This window comes from Pieris napi, chromosome 12 (assembly GCF_905475465.1).
Source record: "Pieris napi chromosome 12, ilPieNapi1.2, whole genome shotgun sequence".
Taxonomy (NCBI): Eukaryota; Metazoa; Arthropoda; class Insecta; order Lepidoptera; family Pieridae; genus Pieris; species Pieris napi.
The window spans coordinates 777,521-804,838 of NC_062245.1; the positions used below are offsets into that span (position 1 = coordinate 777,521).

A 27,318-nucleotide genomic window follows, 5' to 3' on the forward strand; every position below is an offset into this window, starting at 1 on the left:
TATTTTTTTCTTTATTATTTACAATTATGCATAAAAATATTAGTTACTGTTTGATTTGATATTCAAATCCTTTTCTATATAGAAACTAGGTAGGTATATAATTCAAATTCAAAATAATTTATTCGTTTAGGTAACACAATGTACACTTATGAACGTCAATAAAGAAATACATATTAAATGCTTCTAATTTTACATTTACTGCCAGTTCTCAAATCAAGGGCGTACAACGGACGAGAAGAACTGGCAATAAACTTTCCGCCACTCTTTTTGATCGCCAAATAATATCGTGGAATTAAGCTATTAAATGTTTGTTGCCATGGTAACGATGACTTAAGAATCGTAACCATGGCAACGCCAGACTTATAATTTGGCCTAAGTAGCCAAGTGTTCCGAAACAAAACCACCACTGTCATCCCATTTCTAGAAAAAGTACGTAATTTAGTGATGTGCCCAATTTTTTAGCATCGATGTGAACTTAGACCCTGCGTGTCATTGACACCGTCGGTTCCTGTGAGATTTATCGCGACCAACATTAGTGTGGGGCTATCGAGTTACGCCAATCAACTGAAAGCACGCGCTCGCTAGTGATGTGACAACGTGGGAATCGATTACACGATTAATTCTCTCGAAACGCGTGTCGAAAGGAATTTATTTTGGCAATTCTTTGAAGTCCACCGGGGCAGACCTGTGTCTTCTTTTAAAAGAAATAAGCACACTGTATCTGTCTACCAATGTGACACTATTATGTTTTCACTTGTATTTGATCCTAGGACACCAGACTTGTATATTAACCACTACAGCACGGAGGCATTTATTACAAAATAAAATAGTATATCTTTAATTTAGACACATGTAAAACAAACAAAGTAGAGGACATCATAAAGAAAATAAGGCAATTGAAATGGCGCTGGACCGGGCATATGATGACATGGACACAAACTATTACAGAATGGCAACCACGAGATGGAAAAAGGTAAGGAAAGAGCAAGAGATGGGCAGACGATATAAAGAGCATAAGAGGCACAACTTGGACAAGTAGAGGTAACATCAGAAAAGAATGGAAGCAGCTGGAAGAGGCCTATGTGTCACAGGACACGCTGATTACGTAAATCAGGTCATATATCAATATCAATACGTCAGTATTAGATTAAGTTAGGTTATGTGACTTAAATAAGTGTTTATATATCATACTGGGTGTCAGCAATAAAAGAAAATATAATAATAATAAAAACAAACAAATAACTTGATTTATCACAAAATGATACGCACTATTAAATCGACATTTAAAAAATAAATATCGACAAAATTTCTCTTTACTTATCGACATTGCGCAACCCTCAACATGGTGTGGTAATGCTCCAATTTGATGGATTGGCTTCTTTGCCGGCACTATTTGCAAACACCCTTATCTGGACGACGCAGGGGGAACAAAGGGGGGGAGGGGAGCTAATTAAAATTGGCACCCGAAACGGGGACTTAAACGCGTGATCTTAGTGTCACGGTATAAAGCCCATTTTCGCTTAAAAACACAAAGCTTTCGAGCTTATTGGGTGATGTAATGATGGCTAAGGGTGTGACGGAAGCGTGCGATATTATTGGAAATCTGATTCTCTTCTTTTTTGTATGGGAATTTTTGTATATTAGTCTTACAAGTATTTTTCAAGTGAATGACTCCTCTTTATTTTTGATTCAGTAGAAGTACAGAGGATTAATGAAGTAAGGACTTCGGTACCTACACAAAGCACAAAATTGTTTAGTTCGCTTACCCTACTTTAAAAAAAATCTTACAGTGGTTACCTGGAAGAGATCACTCCAAAGCGATAATTCCGCCAGTTGACCTCCTTTTTATTTAATTATGTCAATTGTAATATATATAATATATATATTTCTGTATGCAACGAAGTGGTAATAAATAAAATAAAATTGCTTTTTATAACTAGCTAAGCAAACCAAAAAGGAAGTTTCTAGGTTTCATAGTATCAATATATTAATTTGTTATAATTTGCATATACATTAAATAAATGAATTGATTAAAAAACATACCCGATAAGTGCATTAAATGCACATATCAACCCTTTTAATTGAATAAAAATTCGTTAATAATGGTTTGTTATCAGTGAAACATCATCAAAATGTGTTGAGCTCGTAAAAATCAAGAATTACTAAGCTGATAAGACTAAGATGTTATCGTTAAATCGTAAAATTGTTTCGAACATGAATAAAAAAAAATTCAAAATCTTCGCCAGGATATACAAAAGTTTAACGACAGTTCAATCCGATATGGTAAACATAGTTTTTGGACCAACATAAATTGCTTCTTAAAATATATATATAATCAAAAAGTTTACGACGACATCGTTTAGAACATACTGGTTTTATTGACCAAATTCAAAGGTCCCGGCTGAATTCTATTGTATTAGGTTCTTAATAACAACGTCATCGGTTGTTACGACTATCGGTTTTTACGACCAAATATTAGTAGTCCTATCGATGTCGTTATAACAGATTTTGACAATAATAAATATTTAAAAAATAATAAATAAAATAAAACAAATTTAAAAATTTTGGTCCCCGTGGGACCTTTAAAATTGTAAATACAGTATATACAATTTACTATTGTATAAAATCGTGAATTAAAAAACTATTTAAATAAAAGCAAATAAAAGCGTAGAAGAGGCTAAAACTGAAATTCTCAACCCCTTATTGCACGTTTGCGCGATTACAACGCATTGAAAATTAGTTTAATATCTACAATTGAGGATTCCTGGCGGAAGGGCCAATTATATCCGCATAACATTGGGAAGATAGCCGAGTTATGGGGTGAGTTTATAGGCCATTAACCGTTCAGGAACACTTTGAGAATATTTCGCGATTAAACAAGCTTTTACTTGAATGATCGGTTTGACAAATCATACACTACTTAAACGTTAATAATTTAACAGCAGAAGAGCAGTGTTGGCATAGTGTCTTAAGCGTGCGACTCTCCGTGAGGTCGTAGGTTCGATCCCCAGCTGTGACTCGACGGCGTGTGTCAGGCATAGAAGGCTGATCACCTACTTGCCTATAAGATTGATAAATGATCATGAAACAGATACAGAAATCTGAGGCCCAGACCTTAAAAGGTTGTAGCGTCACAGATTTTTTTAACTCAAAAACAAAGACGAATAGAAAGTGAAGTAGTTTTTTTTTATGATACAGCATACAAAAATACATACAACCCCTAATTTTCACTCCTCTTCGATCAACCCCTTTATTTATTATTGTAGATAGAAAGCTTTATTAAACTAAAAAAATGTTTCCTTAAAATAATAATAGCAAAATAACGTTTGCCGGGTCAGCTAGTATCATATTTTTTTATTACGACACAAGTTAAAGTCACATCAAAAACTAATCCTCAACATGCATAATTTGAAGTTACAAGAAGCTAAATATAATAGCTTCAATGGACATTAACACAAGCGGATTCGGGTCGTCCCATACCCCGTACCCCACGTCGCAAAACGCACATTAAGGGATTAAAGTTACCCCCAAACCCCACGAAGTACGCCGTTCATCCGCGCATTGATTTCAATTTGAATTTTAATTGTTGAATATTATACAAAATTACATTGCTTAAAATTCACCCCGGCCTTTGATTTTTGCATATTTTTAACCCTACTGGTTGTGTAATGAAGTCGATTGGGACGAATTTAATAATGCCACATATACATCACTTTAAATAGTATCAAAACAACGTAATGTAAGGTATATAATATATATGTATGTGTTTTTTAGACGTTGATACTCTTCTTGTATTTGAATTCTTTCATTTAGATTTTTTCGTTCCATAACTGAGCTATTTTAAGGAATTTTTGCAACTAGGTACCCACTGAAGTATTTCCGAACCAATTCGACTTAGGGTCCTTCAAGAAAAGAGCGTGCCAATACTGAAAGGACTGAAGCACTGAAAAGACAAGAGCCAGAGGAAATGTCTATGGGCGGCCATACCGATTGCCCACTGTTAGATAAAAGAACCTCTATTTTTTTAAATAGTGTACTCAAACGTCAAAAAGCTCCTTAAAAATTAAGTCGGTTAATTTTTTCACCGTTGTACACATATAAATTACTATCTTTAAATAATGCTTGACTCTGAGTTCAGCTAACATAACACAAGTCAAGATAATCTTAATACTTAGGGTCTAATTGTCCCCGATAATGCCTTATCAAAAAGCGGGATTTAAGTATTTTAAAATCTCCGCAATTTTAAAGTTGATGGCTAAGTGAATACTTTAAGTGACTTTCCGAGATAATTCCATAATTAATTGTTAATTGGATTCGAGTAATGTTGTTTGTTTTTAATTAAGCTAAAACTTAGTGAAATCTATATGTATTATTGACAGATACGTGAGCAGTGTTGGCCAAGTGGCTTGAGCGTGCGATTCTCATCCCTGAGGTCGTAGGTTCGATCCCCGGCTATGCACCAATGGACTTTCTATGTGAGCATTAAACATTCGCTCTTACGGTGAAGAAAAACATCGTGAGGAAACCGGCTCGCCTTAGACCTAAACAGTTGACGGCGTGTGTCAGGCACAGGAGGCTATTACGTGCCTATTAGATTGACAAATCATCATGAAACAGATACAGAAATCTGAGCCCCAGGCCTAAAAATATGACGAATAGTTTAACGTAAAGATTTAACTGTAAAATTACGTGAATATAATTTTACTAATAACAAATACAAAAACAACAACAACAACTAAAAAACAACTTTAAAAATGCTATTATTACATTAACGAAAACATTATATTTAATACTAACAAGTCTTTATATTAAACATAGGCTCTAATATGAATGCTGTTAAAGGACGCTAACGGGAACTTGATTCCAATTTGACATATAATTAAAATGCAAATTTTTCTAATACATCCCATTTCGCGCGGTCGGCTCTTGTTATCGTATTTGAAGGGTTAATTTTATCTTTATACAAATCAAAAGTGACTTTTGGTCATAATAAACTTAGGGTTGGATTAAACAAAAATATTTTTGTGTTTTAATAAAGACATATTAAACTTATTAGAAAATTAAGTCCCTCGATCGCGTGTCATAGCTAAAAAAACGATTTTTGTAAGCTTTACCAGTGTTTCTAAGAAAGCTTCATTAAGCTAATAAATTGACTAAAATATAATTATTTATTCTCCAAGTGGTCGGGAAAAAACTTGCTAGAGAGAGAGAGAGATGTATAAAATTCGAATAAAAATCAAAATCATTTATTCACATAGGTTATGAACGTCAATAAAGAAATACATATTAAATGCTTCGAATTTTACATTTACTGACAGTTCTTAAATCAAGGGCGTAGAACGGAAGAGAAGAACTGGCAAACTCTCCGCCACTCTTTTTAATCGTCAAGGTTTTTTGTTTTACACAAATTTTGTAAGGAGCTGCAACCAATACACCGTGTTCCACATGACATCTTTTTTTGTGTACGATTTCTTCACTTACCAGTTACCACTGTTTAGCACTTAAGACTAACGTGCACTAACACTAATTCAAATGTTTCTGTCCTATTCTTAGCTTCTCACTAAGCCCGTAGTGTCAAGAATTTAGCTATGACAATTTAGTTTTCTTTTTAATTTTAAGTTGTCTTTTGTTTAATTTCAGATTTCTTTTTATGTAATGTATTTATGTTTCCTGTTCCATATATTTTGTTTATCTGTGTTGGCTTTATATACTGTTAGGTTACTTATAAATAAATAAAAATACATAAGCTATTTTTCAGCGCAAATCTTTAGCGTCAAGCTCAACTCAGATATTGTATTGAAGAATACGATTTTACGAATGCTTTTCTACAAAGAAAACCAGTCCACGTTAGGGGGTCCATAACAAAACGTTTAATAATAGAAATCGCAGGTCGATGTCTCTTGCCTCGTTAAGCTCTATAAAATTTTATGCAGAACCAGCGGGGGGCGAACAACGTGTAACGCGAAATCTTATTCATTTTAATGAAAATAGTTTTATTCTACTTGTATAAGTATATACATAAGCAATCATCTCATAACATAAAGCTTTGAAAGCGCTAATCTTAGAACTAAAAATGGGTGGCCTGAAAAGTTCATAACATGGAAAAAATCTTATTTACATAGAGAGAGCGATTCAACGATTATAGCGGTCATACAATTTTTGGATACCACTTCTGACAAAAATCATTGAGAGTTGGATAGCTCATTTATAGAGGAAAATATAAAGCTTTGAACGAGGGCGAACCGCGGGTAATAAGTGGTATTATACAAATACCTATTTTGGAGCGAGTCTTTACAACAGCTTGCCTCCTGATACGGGAAATGGTAGCGGTGGGAGTGGTAGATTGACTCTAATGCAATAACTGCGTACGACGGTGTGATATATATTATTTTTTATGTTTAAAAAAAATCTGATATAAGTCACATGTTTTTTGTAATGACAAATTCAAGATAGTGTAAGGAACAGTTATATATTAATATTTCAAAAATTACAAAAAGCTCGAAGCTGATGTATATTCAAAAAATTACGTGTATTAATTCTTTTAGCCGTATAAAATGATGCGCCTACGCCTAGTAGCACTAACCGGTCAGGACCGGGAGAACATTAATCCAGCACCGTGTGCGGCCTACGTATTTATGAACACCGGCCGTCTCATGAGATCCTGGTACACGTAACATTATACACTTGTTGTGTGATTAATTCCATGCTTTTTATTTTCGACTTTTATATATGTCTATGTCTATGTCTATGTCTATGTCTATGTCTATGTCTATGTCTATGTATATATATAAACATTAAAAATCTCACGGCTTTGGCTAAAGAAACAAAAAAGCGAAATGTCATCGCCCTTCGATCGCTCGATATGCGCGTACGGCGAATCGATACAATCAAATTTTTATTTTTTAAGCGTGTATAAAACAAGATTTTTAATTATGGCAACCTAAACACCAATCAGTCACGTCAAGGTTAATGCGAATGACACATAAAATGTTGAAAGATTTAAATAATAATTACTAATGTTCTGCGTAAAATTCCTTAAATAATATGATTTGATTAGTATCGTTATTAAAAATGATCAGAATCAAGAATTCACTGCAATATCATTTCTATAATAAACTTGTCATGTTGTAATATAAATTATCTTCAATAATCGCCACGCATTGTTACAATAATTACGACAAAAACTACGCGTGCGTGTTTGATTATACTTTTTAAAATAAATGGCTTATAATTATTTGGCGTCACAAATTAAAAATAATGTACATAAGAAAAACAAAATAGTAATTGATTGAATAAAATGTATTTTTCATCTACCAAAGAAAATCTGATTCTTCATTATTTTTTTTCTCATAAAAATAAACACAGATTACAAGTTTTACCAAAAAGTTCTTCTGTCCGTAATTCAAATCACAGTTCTGGTTATAAACAATAGATATTCTGGCGTCGACTGCGCGAGACCTGCGTCTAATTGTTATTTGAGTGCAGACGTGATTGAACTAAGCGCTTAGAGAATACTAACACGCGTTATTAAAACCATTATAGTGCCGTTAATCTTCGAATGTGCTGCGCTTTGCATGTAAGTGTTTCCGATTTTTTCTATGGTCACTTTCAGATTTAGAAATTTGCATGTAAGTGTTTCCGAGTTTTTCTATGGTCACTTTCAGATTTAGAAATTAGCATGTCAGTGTTTCCGAGTTACATAAAACAATTTTTATAAAATATAAGTTCCTCTGTCCCTTTTCTGGTTCTATTTACAGAGAAAACAAATTTAATAAGTTCTTAAAAAATCAAGAAGTAAAAAAAAACAATAATAAAAGAGATGGAAGAAGAAAATAATATGTTTAATGGAATGATAAACATAGGTTAACCAAATGTGTTGACAGCAATAAATAAACAACACAATTACAAGGAACTGTACAGCAAATAACGAATTTTGGCAATCTCCGTCGAGCACTTTACGGGGCCTGTCAATTGTAGATATTTAAGCATTCCACCAAGATACGGGAAATAGGTATTTGGCAACAATACATTGAGGAAATCGTATCGCGACAAACTTAAGAGGACGCGCCTGCCAAAATTTTAAGAGCTGGCAACATCGCACCTAATGTTGAGATTCCCGCGTTATACCATCACAGTCAAGTATTTTTTAAGTGAAACTTCTTTAGGCGCAAGGTGGTAATTTTTTTACGGAACGTCACGAAGATGTGCAGCGTTTTTGTCGAAGAAAAGGAAGAGAGAGACCGATTGAGAGAGAGTGAGAAGGGTGAATATTATTGAAATTCTATTTTTAATTAATAAGAATTTATGAAATATTAGTATTTTATATTTTATTAAAATTAATAAAAAATTTATTGAAATCTCAAATGACGAATTGTAAATTAAAATGCTGCGTGTTTTTATTATCGAAGAAAGAATTTAAAAAATTGAATTTATTATTTGTATTAATTCGACACTTTTAATATTTTAATGACAATTAAATTCATTAAATTCCTAACATATCTTCCTTTTTCCCTCCCTCTAAGTTTCGGAAATCTAAAGTTTCACTGCTGACATGTGTAATTTGTACGCACGCATTTTTATTTAAATAGATAGTAGAGCCAAGTGTTTACTTAAAGTCAGCAATGTTTAATTTATGAACTGAACTTTAACCTAGCAACACAGCACCTAATGTCAACCTTCATTCATATTGACATTAATTTAAAATAGTTCTTTAATTGAGCAGTCATTATCTGTGATAATAAAACAGCCATTTTACGATAGAGGGCACGCATCGCAGAATAAATCAGCGAGTACACAAATATTACTGTCAAGCCGCGCGTCATAAACGCCCGCCATTTTGCAATTATTTATTCGAACTGAAATAACTGAATGCAGTTTTGCAAATAAGCTGGATTAGCGGGATTGATGTCGCGTCTTGGACATAAATACGTGATTATATTTGTCACGTAATTAGGCGGGACGCGTGACAGGGCCGAAATTTACGCCTATGTAGCTGGAAATAACTTTATAGAATTTTGCTTCTACAGTAAAATTAGACATGAATGGACATGATATATTTCACTTATCATGTGTATGGCCTTTAAGAGATATTAATAAAAAACCTTTTTAGATCAGGGCCTCAGATCTCCTGTTTCATGATCATTTATTAATCTAATAGGCCAGACACACACCTATTTTTCGAGTTTAAGGCAAGCTGGTTTCCTCACGATGTTTTCCTTCACCGTTTGAGCGAATATTAAATGCGCATTGGTGCACAGCCAGGGATCGAACCTACGATATGAATATATGTCGTAGGTACTCATTGGGACATAATATATTCTTTCCTAAGTGATATTTTCATTCGTTTTAATAACATATTTGTTGTAATGTTTTTGTTTGTTTTTGTATTAATTGTATTTTTTTAAACTCTTTAGGCAGGTTAAACCCCTTAGTCGGTTTTTAGTGTATTCTGTACTTCTAGTTTACATATATAATAATAAATAAAGGGGTCATCAAAAAAATCACAGTACGGTATTTTACTCGCGTACCTACTCAGAACTATCCTTAGGTGTGAAACTACTTAGCCAAATTATAATTTCCGTACTATTTTAAATGCCATGCGAACCTTAATTAAGACTTAATTTATGGTACGCGAACCTCGTGATGTTAACGCGAATAAGCCGGTCCGTTAGATGTGATAATTTATAATAAGCCGGTGTTTAGCGGGACAAATGCGTAATTTGTATATACGCTTTTTGTCATATAAAACCTCTTCTCAAAGTTTCTGTACGGTGTCTTTGATGCCGTTATACCCCACATATGTACAGCGTATCATCAATGAGTATTTTGATATATTTATAAAAGCTTGCCAACGCTCTGTACAAGAAACATTGGTATAAGAAAACACTTTTAGGCAAAGATTACACCAAGATATCAAAGTGTGGGAGGAGTAACTATGGATATCCAGACCTAGCTGGTTTATTTTGAGAATTTTGGCCTAAACGCGTTCTTCTCAAAGGACAAATGGGATGATGGAATGGCTGGGGTATCTAGAGGGTACACTAAATGTAAGTAAATATCTCAAACGCAAACGATATCAATTAATTTTCTACGATTCTCCAATGACAACAGAATTATTTCGACAGTTTTAGTTTTAGATAAATGTATGTTAAATTACTCTGCCTGATGTTCCTCAATTGCACGTGAATAATAAAATATTCAAGTATCAAAACACATTATCTTACCATCTATTCAGACGTATTATATTTATAATAAAATGACAAGCAAAAAAGCACAACCGAAACGGCCAGTACGCCCACCTCGTTACGCGAAGTCATCTCCATTTAAATATAGAACCGGTGACAAACGCGTTTCAACTGGTAACATTCTAATTTTGAATAACTAAATAGAATTCTAATATGGCAAGGTTTTTGGAAAATGTCATTGTCTTTGGCGTGACAGACTAGGTTGCCATCTGAGGTATACTGTGGTAACTTAATTTTAAAGTAGTCTTTGAGAATTTATTTCAGGTTTGACGAATTTAAATACTGTATATTCTTGTCTAGAATACTTTATTTAATTTAAATATTAAAAACACAAACTATTAATTGTATGGAATTGATTCCACAATCAGCGTAGTACACCTTCGGAATTTTAAACTAAAATTGTTGCTAAAAATACTCATAGACAATAAATTTTCTAGTAATGGAGTATAGTCTGTTCTAGACAAAGCTAAATAGAATTAACACGATGCAAAATATAATAATTAAGAAATTATTCATTTGAACATTACTAACGTACATATATTTAAAATAAACTCCGCTCTGATAATTGTTCCGTATTATAATTATTTTCTCCTAAACGACGTCGGGAGTGTTAAAATGTAAATTTATGTGAAATCAGCGTGATTTATGTGGTGACATTGACCAAAATAACTGTGTCATTGTTGATGCGATCTTTATCTTAGTTTCTTGTTTTGAGTTCATCTTTTAATTACTGTGGTTCATTCTAAAATGGATAAGTTTAAATGAAGCTAAACCGGAAATGCTAAAGTTTTTATCTTTGTGTTTAAATAGTACATACATTGTGTTATTAAAACACATGTACTTAATGCATTTATGCAAGCACATATTAAAAATTATATTATGTGTCTTATAGACAGTTTTTTGGTAGAAGCGAAACCGCAGTTAAACAGTTTAATAAAAATACAAATAGGCCACCTGCTCTATATGAAAGTACCAAGGTACTATAAATATTAAAGAGATGGCGAGCGCGCGCCGCATTTGCATACGATGTTCAATTACGACTCCGGAGTATGGAATGTATAAGCAGCTATATTGTTATGCTTTTCGGGTTCCTTTGTGTTATTTCCGTGTATATTTTTATATCAAATTTAACTAGGAAATCAAATATTTGTTATTTATAAGGTAGGTTAGTTGTCACGACATAATAAGCTGATTATTTCATTTGTGGAAAAAAAAATTTGTTTAAGAAAAGTATGTAACTAACAAAATTTTTTAGTTGTCGGCGTTTATTTTATTTTATTTTTATTTAAATTAAATAACCTTGTTGCCAACCAAAAATAAAATACAATAAAACCACCGCTAAGATATTTCAAGATGGGCCCATTACATGAAGCCTAATTACAACGCCATCTGTCGGCAAGTAGCGGTACCTGACATTGGAAATCGATTACGTTTCGAATTAATTCAATTCGTTTTATAATTCCACTGAGCTCGAGGCGGGTAATTTTAAAATACAAGCCTCTAAAATAGATTTTTCCCGCGGCCACAGATAATAACCGCACGGCATAAGTTTAACCACAACTTAAACATATTTTACTAGTTCTCGTTAGCGCATTTAATTTTTTTTTCTAACCAGCCTGTCACACGTTGTACTCTGTGGTTTTGGCGGCAATTTGAACGTGTCATTTTTATAACCTATGGGAGTTTTGTAGAAAGGTTTAGCGGTCACAGATAATTACAGGTTTCAATACGAGGTCTCTTAAATTTAATTTACGAGTAAAAATAAACAAAGTAATAAGTCACCTTAATAGCTCACGCTTTAAATAGACAAAAATATTTTCATTCAGCGGCCTACCAATAGTTTTATAGAGCCATAAATCAGGAGTCATGTGAAATACGAGTCTATTATACTATTGTTTCGTTTGTGTTTACAGAATTATAATAAGCCGTATGGCGCCAAAAACAGAACCTCATTTGTCAATGGCGCTCATATTATCATTTATGTAATACTTGTATATTGATTAAATAGCAGGCCAGGGTAATCCGCGTGATTATTTCAAATCACCTACACATTACATTAGAGGTAATCTCCCGTAATGGCGGCCGTGATCGCTCAGTTCTGTGTTGCCAGACTGCTGATTGTCCCGAAATGTGGGAAAGGTTGGAAGACAATAAAAATTATAGGGACTTAAAATGTTCATTGTGTTGTTAAATTCACATAAAGATAATGGGAAAGTTGTATCTGAGTAAAACGTTTATCTTACGTCGGCTGAGCCGTGTTTTTAGCTTATTTACATTGTGATGAATGAATAATTACTTACAAATTAAGCAACTATTGTAAAACGTTATCTCAAACAAAATAAATGTGAATATTACGTATTTTAAGCTTCTCTTAAATGGCTACAAAATGGAATTAAGATATTCTTACGAAATTCTCGAAAATGACATTGCATAAGTACCTTTATTGACGTATTAACAGCATAAAAACATAAAAACTTCATTTTAACGTTTTATCTCGGAAATTATTCGCTTCATTAAAACCTTTTTCCGTAAGTTTAAATATTCAAAATTACTGACACATCATTTTGTACGGCGGTAAAAAATTAAACGTCATCCGAATAGCTTACGGTAAGAGGTCTCATAATTAATGTGGCTAATTTGCATAAAATAAATTCGTTTTCATTGTTGGCAACGTTGATTTTAAATATACACCGATAGGTTTGAGCAATAAAAAGTAAAGATGGGGGCAACACCGTAGCGAAAAAGCAATAAGATACACGTCAAAGACTTGAAATACAATTTTAATCTTGTCAAATCCCTGTTTTTATTGTGACCGAGCGGCCGTGAGCCCGCGCGGGATATAACTTTCGATTCAAAGTTTATTTAATAAGGACCTGTATAAGAAATCATATTAATAAATTCGCCATTTTATATCCGTTATAGTATTTTAAGTCTCGAAGCGGTTCTGATGCAAAAATGTGACAAAGAATATTGACAGCGCACGTGTGTGTGCCCTACGTCAATGTCAAATGTAAATGTTGCCAGTTTATTATAATTATTAAACATCGGAAGTAGTGAAATGGAGTGAAGAGGAAATTAACAGAATTTAATGTTGCTATTTTCGAGACTCAATCGCGTAATCATTTATACATTACTAATTACAATCTGATTATTATATTACACACGATAATAATAGTGTGTCATACTAGTTTAAAACTGTGTAAAGTCTTCCAGTTAAGATAGACATTTCTGTATGTTTTAAAAAATTTTACGTTTTCCTTTCGAGGTATTGTTAATTGCGCATAATAGGGTTCAAACACATAACAGTAACACCATAGACCAATTAATTACCACCCAAAAAGTATAAATCAAGAGACAGTATCTCTAATCCCAGAATAATGAAAAAGAAAAAAGCCCGCGATCATTTTAACTTTTTTCCGTTCCTCGAGGCGTGGGTTTTTTTATTTTTAACTCGGTCCGTTTTTTCTTTTCATATTTTAAAATCGGATTCGGGGACGGCCGAGGCAAATGGATTAGGATTTAGATATTTTTGGGGCGCATAATTTATTCCTCTTTGTTGAGATATGAATAACGAGAATGATAAATCCTTTCGTTTGATAGTTGATGTTGTTTTGTGCTTTTTAGTTTTGTATCTTAGAAGCCTGTGAGCTGTGGTTGCTCTAGGGTTTATACCTAGGCAGATCGGTGAGGAATTTATTTCGTAATTCGTAACCCGATGTCATGTGGAACATGGTGTAATGGTTGCTGCTCCTTACAGACGTTGTGTAAAACAAAAATTTTGGCGATTAAAAAGAGTGGCGGAGAGTTTATTGCCAGTTCTTCTCTTCCGTTCTACGTTCTTGAGAACTGGCAGTAAATGTAAAATTAGAAGCATTTAATGTATATTTCTTTTTTGACGTTCATAAGTGTAAATTGTGTTACCTACATGAATAAATGATTTTTGACTTTTGTTGAAGAAACAAATCTAGGTATACCTAATTTACGCTCCGACCGACCGGCCTGGTCAATAATATCAATGAGAAGTATTTTTTCTTTTTAAATAAAACATTAATAATTATATATAAAACTACCTTGAGTCAACTAAGAAGTTACTACCAACTCGAAAAAATGTTTCTAGATATCGCCTTAAACGTTTGTTTGTAAACAAAACTCCGAAACGTATTGACCGCTTTATAATATACATAGGTATTATGTAGTTTTGTGTATATTCGGTAGGTCTGTTATACCCCTCAGTAATGTTTTGCCGTGCACAACTACTCTGTGGAACCAGCGGCCCACTGAAGTATTTTCGAACCAATTCCACTTAGGGCCCTTCAAGAAAAGATCGTACCAATTCTTGAAAGACCGGCAACGCGCTTGCAAGTCTGGCAGTGTGAGTGTCCATGGGCGGCGGTATCACTCAAAAAAATAAGTATGGCCCAGCCAAAGTTATTATTTAGTATTATAAGAATAGGAATTATGACTGTTTTGGCAAAACAAAGTTCGCCGAGCTAGGCTTAAACGCACACGGAGATCCATTATTCAAATCATACTTAAAATTCCTACCAAATTGTATGATCAATTTAGTTCCCATTTAAATTCCAATAAAACCGATTCATACTATTAAGTACCGGCAGCTATTCCAAACATTTTAAAAAGCCCTTAACGAAATTATTAGAGCAACAAAAAAGGGTCACTCATGATATACCGACGTCAATTTTGACAGCTCTAAGTTTAACCCACGAAATTATAGTAATTTCATAAATATGTTGAAAATCAAATGCCATAGATTATGCGTGGAATGTGCTTGAATTGACTATGGTCGTTCATAATCTGTGGAAGCGCGATGAAAAATATCTAGGGGGTTCTTTTGCGTCAAATAAACAGATAAATACTTATTAACTATAATACTTTTACGGCTAGTTTAACCGTTTAGTAATTTTTAAATACAACGCAATCGCTAAAATGTCTATGCTCTGTGGACTGTGGTTCTTGTGTACCACAGGATATTTAATGACCCAATCTGTTGAGCCAAAGTTCATTAGTTAATAACAAACAGAAAACATTGAAGTACTGTTGTTCTACATATATTTTAGTCTAGTTTTTGTAAAATATAGTATATTTTTTAACAGAAAAAACGTTATCTAGTTGATTGATTTCAGAGTAAATGTTTAATACAATTGTTTCATTTAGTATCTAAAGTATGCATACAATCGTTTAAGTCAGCAAAGAGTAATTCGCAGCTGGTGGAAGCCACTTTTCAAAGCTTAAGGTCAGCAGCAGACCACAGCCACGTGCGCCTGCCGGTGACAGCTCACAAAATTAGTCACGTGGCCGTTAATAGCCCCACGGGGTGGCGAGCTTTTTTCCCCAATTCCCCGCTTGTTTACAACAGTTGGTAGCTATCGACCCGACGTAACTCATGTTTGTTTGAGGGGCGGCTGTTTTCCATCGATTTTCCGGTAGGTATCAAGATGCGCTTTTGTGTGAAATACGTGTGTGTGCGTCCGAGTCTCGGGGCGCAGTGCGCGATTAGCGCGGGACCGCCACGCCGCCCGATTGGGCCATCCATCACCGCCCGCCCCGCGCGCACCTCACCCCCGGGCTAACTTCAACCCAACTACCGAGCTCTAAGGTCTACCCGACGCGAGGCGTACTTTAAGATACTTAGTGCGTTAGTTTTAGTTTTTTTTCTCGTATGGCGGCCGGGTCGACGCACCGCTCCGGTTATGATACGGAATGTTTTAAGATTTTTGATTGAGTTTTTATTTTATTTGGCCCGACGGGTCGATTACATTTCTCGTATTCGTTTACGATGTTTTTGTTTCGCGTTATTGTTAACGAGATTGATTTCGATAATGCTTTTAGCGTGGGCGTAACACTTAGCACTTAGTCTATGTATTAAATACCGAAACACGTTTGATCCATTACATTTTGGCCCCGCTGACTCCTACGCCTCTTTACTTTCTATTATTTCATTTTTCTTTTTATATAAAATTCAACACCTACAACTGACTTCTGCAATCCTAGTAGAATATGATATAATTCATTATAGTAAACTTTATGGCGCTTCTGAGGCATCGACCTCAGATTTCTGTATGTTCCATTGGCCCACAGCCGCGGATCGAACCTACGACTCGGGAGAGACGCACTAATGCCACAAGGCCAACACTGCTCAATTAAATTACTATTACATAATAAAATACAAATGAAAAAACGTATCTCACGAAACATTTTAAAACGTTTTACAGAATCGTAAAGTTATTAGCATATAATCGCATTCCTTTGGGGTCAGGTCAGCTACAAATTGCACTCTCACGCAATGACCACCAGCGTCCATGTTAAGTTCCATCAATTAGTTCTTATCATTATTTTAAACAAAATGGACATTTACCTTGTTTAGAGAATAAAGCTTCGCATTTTATTCTAAATTTAAAATTTATTTTTAGTTTTTTGTTTCCAACCAGTTCAAAACTAAATCTTATTTTTTATGCGTTCCTAGTACTTTGACTACTGCCATAGCGTAGTTGCTTATAAGCCGGGTTCGGTTACCGGCGGAAAAATATTGTTACGGGTATCTACTTAGAAGTCTGATGAACTTTTAAAACACTTGGCGTTCAAAATTATCATGTTAATTGTGTATTTAATAACTGAGTTCTTATAAAAAAATATTAAGTAAAAGCATCCAGTTTCCGACGGATACCAAAAGATAAATTTTTGTGTCTTTGACAGGAAAATTGCTTTGAGATGTAATTAGGTTTAAGGTTCATAAAAACGATCGTTAAAAGTACATCTATAAGTTAAAACTGCGAATAAAGTTTAAACTGATAACCATCTGAAACCATTCTTTATCTTGATCACACGTAATCAGAGAAGACTAGTCATTCTATCCGTAGAAACAGGTTCTAAATTCGTATCTACATAAATAGATAGGCTTTAGATGTTGTATAGGTATTTCTATATCACTTATAGTGGCCATTGCCACGAAGAATGCAATTTTCGCACGACCCTGGAACTTAAAAGCAAGCGAAATGAGCGCGACCGCTAGCTAAAATGCATTGCACCGGCGCGCTTTTGAACGAAGATTGAGATTAAAACACTCAAGACATAAACGCACCAATACGAAAGGTGCAGATGCGATTTCTCCGTGAAAGAAAGTTGGCGCTTGAGACGTTACGGAATGGTGAATACGCTAACGAACACCGATTCCCGCTCTAATTTGCGGACATGGCGAACGATCGATCTCATTGGATTTTTTGAAAAAGGAACGTCGTGACACAAATTGAGCAATTACATACCTATCGCATTATAGCTATCACTGTCTTGCAAATCATACAAAGACTAATGTAAACCATAGACAAGTCTGTTTAACTTGTCATGTGATGTGGTTATGATATGCTTAAAGCACACGCGTTTTAATGAGGTAATATAACTTTGGTATAAACTCAAAAAGTTCACCTTTAATTCCCGCTAAAAATGGCAGTAAAATATTTATAGTTATTTAATAAGCATATTAAACTTTATACAGGACCAGTAAATTATCCAGAAATGATTACTACGATGCCATGAACACTAAACTACTTAGTAATTATTTTATCTATTTGAGTACGATATGAATTACATTTATGACATCGTAATTTATGAGAAAATCATCAAAGTAGCAAGCATCTTTGATTCAGCCTAAACATTCCAAAGCGCGTCACCATAGTAACCGCAAATTACAACCAAAAATCTCTATGTCCTTAAAAGGCGACAACAAAAACAACTCTAAGTCGTAAGAAACAAAAAACAAAGTCGCATCGAACGCGCAATGAAGTTATAACATTACATTCGATGGTTCCGCAATCGTTGTAATAATAACAGGACAGTTGCGACCGTAACATCAGTGAGTAAAGTGCTATTTCGAATGTGTCTCCATTACGCCGCGTAAGGAATTGTTTTATCTCTTTCTCACGTCGTAAAGACGCATCGCGCGGTCTCGCTCCGGCGATCCTTTCTTGTTGAGGACAGAATCGATAACCTATCGCCGTCCCTTTCTGTCTGTTCTGTGACGCAGCTCCACGGTAATCCGTCTTCGGCGTTCATTGAAGACGTAGATAAAAATCAGAATTGTAACGAAGCCATATAAATTGACTCTGCTCCTTCCGATTCCATTTCTGATTTTGGTAGTTTATTATTTTTTATCTGACGTCGTGTGTTTGGGACCGCGGTGCGTTTGATCGATCCCGTAAGCGGATTTAGAAAAAAGTCATTACTATGGACGCTTACAGTACCATTAGTATTGTATATCGAAAGGAAAAGAGACACACTGTATTTATAAGAACAAAAAAAAGTAAATTTACTTGAATTTTTCACGAAACATCGACCGTATCATATCGATGTACGGTCAAGTGAGCAACGTCCGGTAATTGATTTAGTGTAATGGAAACGGGCACTGTTACTGACGTATTATAATACAAGCGAGATGTGTAATCGAATAGCACACAAGTGCGAGAGGGATGGATGATCTACTTGTACTAACGTTGTAGCGTGGCAAGTGCAGTTCAATGTTATTCTAATTGTACCTCTATCTATATACTTTTAGGGTCGATTGTAGAATGCGGTATCTGTTACAGTTGATTGTTATGAATGAGCCGATAGATGGCGCTGGTGTATTGATGTCATATTTATTTGACAGCCAAGTGCTTTGTATTGAGATGTTTCGAGATTTTTTGTTTAAAACTTTTGAAGTTACGAGCTATTTAATCAAAATTAGCGCGATAGGGATGATTATATCAATTATTTCGCGACGTAATTTTTTTAACAAGGAATTTCTGTAGTTTTTATTACAGTATCTAGACAATCAAAATATTTTTAGCCCACATTACAGCTGTCATCACTTCTTGACAAGTGTCATAAACATTGACAGATAATAATTACAGACGCTAAGTAAGCGTTGAGTGAACCTAAACGCTATCATACCTTTTACGATTTTTCATACAAATTACAGTTGATAAAGATTATTAGAAATTAATTAATAAAAAATTGGGTCGATATATACCTGGATACTCACCAGGGCTGCCCAGGAACACGGAGGAGTAGACCCGTCTCGCTACATCGGGAGGTGATGACCACTCGCGTCTCGACGGACACCATTTGCCTGAAATTGAATTTGGAACGTTATTTGAATTTCGAATTTCGAAAGACACTTATTATTCGAAATAAATATAAATATATGAATATTTGTTCTGTGTCACTGAAACACTGAACTGATTTTAATGAAATTCGAGCTTGAGTAAAGTTTAGATTTACAATATGTGGAACTGTGGTAACTTTTATAGTATTATTACCACGATGAAAGTCTTCTAGTATATCGTTGACAAAGCATTTATTTGTATTTTGTGTAAATGATAAATCGCGTAGCAACAAATTGGGAACGTCCCCAGTCCGATAAAACACGCTAATGCCTTTTCGGGGTTCGATTCTCAAGAAAAAAGCCGTTACATTAAGCTCTTCCCGCCTATCTAATGGATTCTACCAACTCTCATAGGACCGAGGCGTCATTACGCAAAAAACACGACGAAAGAAGCGAAAAAAAGCAAAAAAAAATACCTCTTGGGAACGCGAAGGTGACACCCCAGTCTTACAGAAGGGGAAGCAATATCATACACCATTAGCAATTTTCCTACTTTTTAACGGTGTCACACTGTTTGCTTCATAATATTACCCGATTGTGGATGGAGGGTCATGCTTTTATTGTATTTCGCTTCACAATACGTTCAAAGCTTGTTTTAATATCATAGCTATTCGACAGTATACAAAGAAATAAGTTGCATTATTTGTTATCTGTAGCACAGATTTAAAAATCTGTGGAATAATTCATGCGTGTCATTGATATGTTTCGCGCTATTTTTAAATAAAGAACACCGAAGTGATCCGACTATCCCGAACATCAAATGTGTCTCTTACAGCCTTTTACTGTTTATATTTTATGGCTTAGGTAGGTATATGACGTGTTATGAAGTAAATTGATGCCTTTTTCTTAAACCAATACAAACAGAAACTCGCATACGTGTTTTTAATTATTTAATTGAATAATACCAACCACGCGGGAGGCGAGGCATTTTCAAACCCGTCCATAATTTTCGCTCGTTCCTTTTTTGAAATTCGTAATTCGAACAAAAGCAATGGTGCATGCATGATTGATAGCGGCGCGATGACGCGCGCCAAATGAACATTCGATTTTTAAAAAGCCCTTGACCTGTCTTTGAATTTGTCTTAGACCTAATTTTTATTCTATATTCAAATCAAAATGGCGGGACGACGCCATTGCGTTTTGAATATTATTTCTATTTATTTAGTCGATAGCGGAAATTATTACGTAAGATATTATAGTAGTGAGACTTTAGCATACGCGCAATTATAATAATTATACTATTATATATGTAAATTTAAAACAGGATATATGATTATCATACCATTTTGCTCACAATGTTAGTATTTTATATAAACGAATTTAAAAGCAGCCATAAATAACAGCGACAATAAAAAAACATAATCTCAAGAGCTAAATAGACAATTTTCGATGATTCCCGGTTCACCCGGGTAATTTGACGACACGTAAGCGCCATTGTTTCGTGAAAATTGAGGAAAGCGAAAATTGCCGAGTACACCATAAACAAATACTAAAAATCTTGTCAGCGTGAGCCTCTAAATAAGAATTAAAGTAAAATTGCTGAGGTGTGACTCCCTCGAGGGTTATAAGGCGAAAAATTATAATAACCATAGGGTGAGGTGTTTGAGGAAATTGTCTATGTATACGAGTGACAATGATATACTTATATGCAATTTGTTGACATAACTTAAAACATGGATTTGTAAAGAAATTGAATTTTATGAAATACATAAATGAACTAAATATATAATTAAAGAAAAAAAATCTAAGAAAGACTAGGCGGTATGGTCGAAAGACTATAGCCTGCGCCATCGGCGAAAAAAAAAAAGAATTAATGCAATTTGTTTATTTTATTTAATTATGAATAACACTCGTTCCAAATATAGGTTAGTATTTTGAAACACTGACTTGACTAATTTGTTTTGGTTTTCAAAATTTTGTCCCACATAAAAGTGTGTGTGTGTGGTTTTTAAGTGGATCTACCTATTAAAACATTTTGGATATACAATTAATTTAAGGGTATAATCTCAGAAGCTATTTCGAATTGTTTTTTTTAAATATTCGGTAGTGGTTTTCAATTTTAATAAAACCTTGTTAAGTGCCTTCAAGAAAAGAGCGTACTTAAAAGGCCGACAATGCACTTGCGAGTGCTTGTGCTTGTGTATTACATAAAAAAATATACATAATCCGCCATTATTGTCGTCATTTTTTACTTACCTAACAAACATTACTAGTACTTAATATCTAAAATTGGAAGTGTAGTAAGTCATTTTTGTATTTTAGAAAGGATAGCTTGTAACCTATATAGATATAGCATTATATATGTATGAACTTAAATAAATTAATAATGCTACTTGTAAACTTGAAATACAGACGAATAGCAATCTTTAAAAGCCAATTTTATCACAGAATATAGGTTTAAAAGGCTTGCAACGCACTCATAACACATTGTAAACATTACGTATGTGGTGAACTATATACAAAAAAACATATAGAGAACTATATTATAGTATATTAATAACTCTAAACAATAATTAAGTTCATATCTCTGATCCAGGGAATTATAATAACAGTGTAAAGGTAACAATTAATGTAACAGTTAATTATTCGTTCCCCTTTTGATTCCAAAGCTTCAATTTTAATGAGTTTTGTGTTTGATAAGTGTTATACTATACAAGTCTGGGCCTCAGATTTCTGTATCTGTTTCATGATTGTCAATACTAGTAGTTTATCAGCCTCCTGTGTCTGACACACACCGACTTTTTGGGTCTAAGGTAAAGTTTTCTCGCGATGTTTTGCGCACATAGAAAGTCCATTGGGGCACAGAGGATCGAAGCTACGACCTCAGGGATGAGGCTATACAGCGGCCTATGGACACTCACATTGCTAGCCTCGCAAGTGCGTTGCCGGCCTTTTAAGAATTGGTACGCTCTTTGAAGGACCCTAAGTCGAATTGGTTCGGGAATTCAGTACTACGTGGAATGACGTCCGATGGTGAAGAAGATATTGAACTTGGATATTAACTACCGAATTTACTATCACGACAATACAGTTTTCGTATAGTTAACTCGATACGAAATTTTCGAAATAAAGTGTCGCTTAAACGCTATTGATAAAAAGTCGTTATATACATTTGAAATGGGATCAATGATGTTTTTTTTAAACCGTTTGGGATGATTTGTGAGACACCTGCCATTATACCTGTAAATTGTAATGTTCACACAATAAATCAGTTTTAAGATTTGGGACCTTTTTTTGCATTTTATGTGTTTGTAAACTATATATTTTTAATATATATATATGATAATTTATCTTATTTTATTTGGAATTGAAAATTCAAATAAACAATTGTGTTGCACTGAAAAGAAAAAAAGTCTATTATTTAAATTATTTTAGAAGGAGAAAAAAAGGAACATAATATGTTAGGAATTTAATTGCCATTAAAATATTAAAAGTGTGGAAAATTAATACAAATTATAAATTTAATTTTCTTAATTTATTTCTTCGATAATAAAAACACGTGGCATTTTAATTCACAATTCGTAATTTCAGATTTCAATAAATTATTTTGCATAAAATATAAAATACTAATATTTAATAAGCTCTCTTTAAAAATTTTAATTTTAAAAATATATTTTCTATAAGGTAATTCGCCCTTCTCACTCTCTCAATCGCTCTCTCCCTTTTAGTCGACAAAAACGCTGCACATCTTCGTGACGCTAATATTATTATGATTGCGTTTCATCCGCAAAAATTTACCCTCATGCACCTAAAGAAGTTTAAATATAAGGGAATTAAATTAGGAATAAAATATATTAACAAAAGCTATATCTAACATCCCGACCGATCCCGTATCAGGAAGCAAAGCCGCGTTCCCGAGTATATATTACAAAAACGTGAAACCAATATCCTAAGGCCTATAAAGCAATTTCCGTAATGGCGCCGTACCTTCCCGGAGGGCCTACATATTTATATACGTGCCCATACATGTCCATCGCTTAAGTCCACAGATTAAAAATGGACGAAGCTTACCTATATAGCTTTATTGATACATGATGCTGAGCTTTTTAACCAACTATATCTTAATGATTTCAATCTTAGTTTTTGAAGTACTTGAGGACAAAAGAATTATGTTTCGTTGTTCGGAGTATAAGAAATAAATGACGTGCGGCTCTCATACCTGGGGTTGTACGTTTGATCCCCGGCTGAGCTTTGGACTTTCTATGTGCACATTTAATGTACGGTAAAGGAAAATATCTTGAATCACGGAATGCAGAAATTTGAGGCCCAGATAGAAAAGGTTGTAGCATTGGTATGGTATATAAGAAATAAATGAAGAGCAAGTATGGCAACTATCATGTTATTTATCTTTAATATAAAAGCAATAAAACGCCACGCGAACAGGAATTAGCTGGAAAACTCACAAAAATAACAATCGTTCCGCAAATTCTCACCAAACAAAGAGTAATTACAATAACAATGGGCGCCTCAAATATCATCCGAGCGTAAAAACAGTGTGTAATAAAAAAATGCATTTTTAAACGCGAGTTGCCTAATTGCGCCCGCCCTAGCTAGGGCGGATCCGCCTTACCCTTCCGCCGATAGAAATAAACGCTAAATTTCTACAACTGCCCACTGGGTTTTACTGTCTTATTGAACATGATGTACGGTAAGAAAAGTCGGAGGTGTCAGACGAAAAGCTCGCGTCTTTTGTTGGAGATAAAGAGAGTATTTGCTTGAAGCCATCCCGGTCGATAGAGGGAGGCTTTCTAGGTATATCATTGTAGGTACGAATCGATCGACTATGTGCTTAGGTGTCTGCTTTTATTCGCCGTCAAATCGTTCAGTGTTATCAAAGTATTTAATGATTTTTATTTATTTCCTACAGCTACTCACTAAACAATATCCAAACAATTAGGTACATTGTACACAAAAGCCAAAAACGGAATACACATTCAAACATAAACAAAGCACAGTTTCACCTATATATACAAAACATATAACAAAGTTTATATGTTTCATTGATCATTATAATATATATTTAATATCAAGGAAGAATAACTAAGCCATTATTAATAAAAGATACCAGAGTTATTTAATTATTTTTTAAACGTTTAGTTACATTAAATATATCAATTTGCTGGTAATTTGTGTTATAATCTGAAGGTAATACATGACTGAGTTACGTAAATAGTTTGTATTAGACCGAGGAATTTTAAATAGTTGGGTTTGCCTTGTATTGTATGAAGAAGGGTTGTGAAATAGTAAATGCGACAATAAGTAGGTATTAGTATTGTAAGTTTCAGTGTATGTAATGATTTAGTTTAATCGTAAGCCCCAGTTAAACTAAAAACATTATTACGTTCACATCTCTAAAATAACATGTGAAAAATATTAAGTTCATCACAACAAATATGGCCGGAGTCAGGAAGGCTATCCATTACGCCATGACAGCGGCACGTTTTTCAGCGCAGTTTGACAGCGGCTGTCCCGATTTGACAGCTGTCAAACTCGACCTTGACACTGTCAGTGTGACTGTTCATCGATCATGCACGGCCGTACGTCATTGACCACGTGCTTTATTGATCAGAGATCGTAGGTAATCGTGGGAATATAAAATTATAAATACATTAATGCGGAGATGTTTCATAATTTTGCATCAGGCTATTATGATGGATGGATCATCAGATGCCGTGGTCGTCAACCATCTAAGCTGGTGTTATTTATAATTCAGATTTTCCATTAATAAGTAGGTACCTACTATTTTAAATTAAACTAAAATAAATACCACCCTTCGCCAAGCAAATAATTACAGATAAAATCAGTATTGCCGCATATTTAGCGTATAGATTGAACATATAGGTATATTTATTTAGCCAAAGATGGAACATATAATATATACAAAAAGGTTCATTAACGAATGGAAAAATCAATAAAAATCATTAAATACATTTAACTAAGCAATACCTAATTCGGGTGTGTTGTGTGATAGTGTGAAAGTGAGGTTATGTATGTGGTATATAATGCAGCGCTATGGATATTCTCAATACTCCATTTAATTATATTAGAAGAAAACTTTCTGCACAGGTAGACAGCTGATAAGAACACATAAAATCCAACAAAAAATGACCAGTTTTTGCAAGAAATTGACCCTTAAGTTTAAAACTCATCTATAAGGGAATGAATATAAAACGTCCAGATAAAGGTGGGGTGTGTTCTAGTAATGACGGTTTGATAGCGATCCACGTTTACAAGTGACTCGGTAATGTGATTGACAGGGACGAGGGCTACAACATGGGCGTGACGCGATATTTAATTGTTTTCGAATTATACGTATGTGCAACTTGATTTTTCTTGACGAAAAGCAAAATGGAGTTTTTGACGTGACAACGTCTTATAAATCAATGGAGCCGGCTGCACGCACGAAAAAACATGACTCATGCGGCGTTACCTCGCTCTGAGGCGTTCCATTTAAGGCTTGAAGTGCAAGCGAGAGCGCTTCAGCGTTCGACATCTGTCTCTCTCCTACTTGAGTGAGCGATTCGTGACGTTGTCACGTTCAACTATCGTCAGTAAACCAACTTTACAGACAACCGATTTATTTTTTTTAAGAACAGGGGAGGCAGGAGACTCACCTATTCAGAGACACTCAATGCCAGAGGGCTCTTCGCGAATTGCGAATTGGTATCTTCTTGAAAGACCCTAAGTCGAATTGGTTCGGAAATACTTCAGTAGGTACTAGAGTTATGACGGACGTCGAGGTGATACGGGTGGAATTTCGTATTCTGCATCGACCTCTGATAATACTTTATTAGAAGGTACGTCCAACCTGATAATGCATTGTTGACACGCCTTAATCTATCAGCTGTAACAGCCTTTATTCATAGACAACAGCAGGGTTATGGCTAGAAGTAGTTTTTGAACATTTAATTAGTGTTGCTCTGTAATATCAATATCTAGGTTTGGCCATTGAGTTACCGAAATACCTTCCTACATACAGTATACATTGTGTACACAGGGGCCGTAATAAAAAAGGGCGAACGGTACGGAATTGTGCCAGTCACGGTTTTGGGGCATAAATTCCGAAATATCCCCTTAAATACACACTTTATGGGGCCAGAATAGAGTTTCATACTGTCTAATGGGAATGTTTTTTTGATTATTCATCTTTAAAATGTTATTGAGTAACTGATATCGCAGAATTGGTATTCTTAATAAATTCTCTATGATTTGCAGCCATTTTGTTATTAGTCTCAATTACATGTACTTTGTATTACTTGAGAATTAAACTGTTCACCATTATTTGTATGTAACATAGAGCCAAAAAACGATCAAATTTTTTTTATAGAACAGGGGGCAAACCGGCAGGAGGCTCACCTGTTGTTAAGTGATGTTGTTAAGTGATACTCAATGCCAGAGGGCTCGCGAGTGCATTGCCGGCCTTTTAAGAATTAGTAAACTTTAAATAAACAAATATATGGTGGTAAATTAATTTAATTTAATGTTTTGACTGTATAAATTAAACTTTAGTCTTCATTTTCAAGTCGTGAATAAGGACATTATTAAAAAGGGCATAGCTCTTCTTGTTAAGGAACAAACGTATCACCTGTTAAGTAATAGCCCATGACACTTAAGTCAAAGGGCTCGTCTTGCCGGCCTTTAAAGAATTAGAAGCTTTTCTAGAAGGATCCTAAGTCGAATTGGTTCGTTAATACTTCAGAGCGTAGCACATAGTAGTCGTGCACGGAAATTCCTTAAAAAGCGCCGAGGTGATACTGAATTATGTTTTATATAGATGCTTATCACTATCTATCGATAAAGCGCATTAAATTCCGTTGCGTCATTTAAAATACAGGTCGGAATTATTTAACCTAAAACATACATATATTTTAAATCGTTGTCGCGTAGATTAAATGAGATTGTATAAAAATCGAAATGTAT

General features: G+C 34.4%; 1 protein-coding gene across 5 annotated transcripts in view; it reads right to left on the reverse strand.

Moving 5' to 3' along the window:
• The window catches only part of LOC125054947 (homeobox protein homothorax), a 243,372-nt gene that overhangs the window by 88,218 nt on the left and 127,836 nt on the right, over nt 1–27,318 (reverse strand). For 3 of the 5 annotated variants that reach the window (XM_047657101.1, XM_047657098.1, XM_047657096.1), the window contains exon 9: nt 19,264–19,362. In XM_047657101.1, coding sequence (XP_047513057.1) covers nt 19,264–19,362 — 99 coding nt within the window. The remainder of the gene's footprint in view (nt 1–19,263; nt 19,363–27,318) is intronic. The other 2 variants (XM_047657100.1, XM_047657097.1) reach the window with 1 other exon arrangement.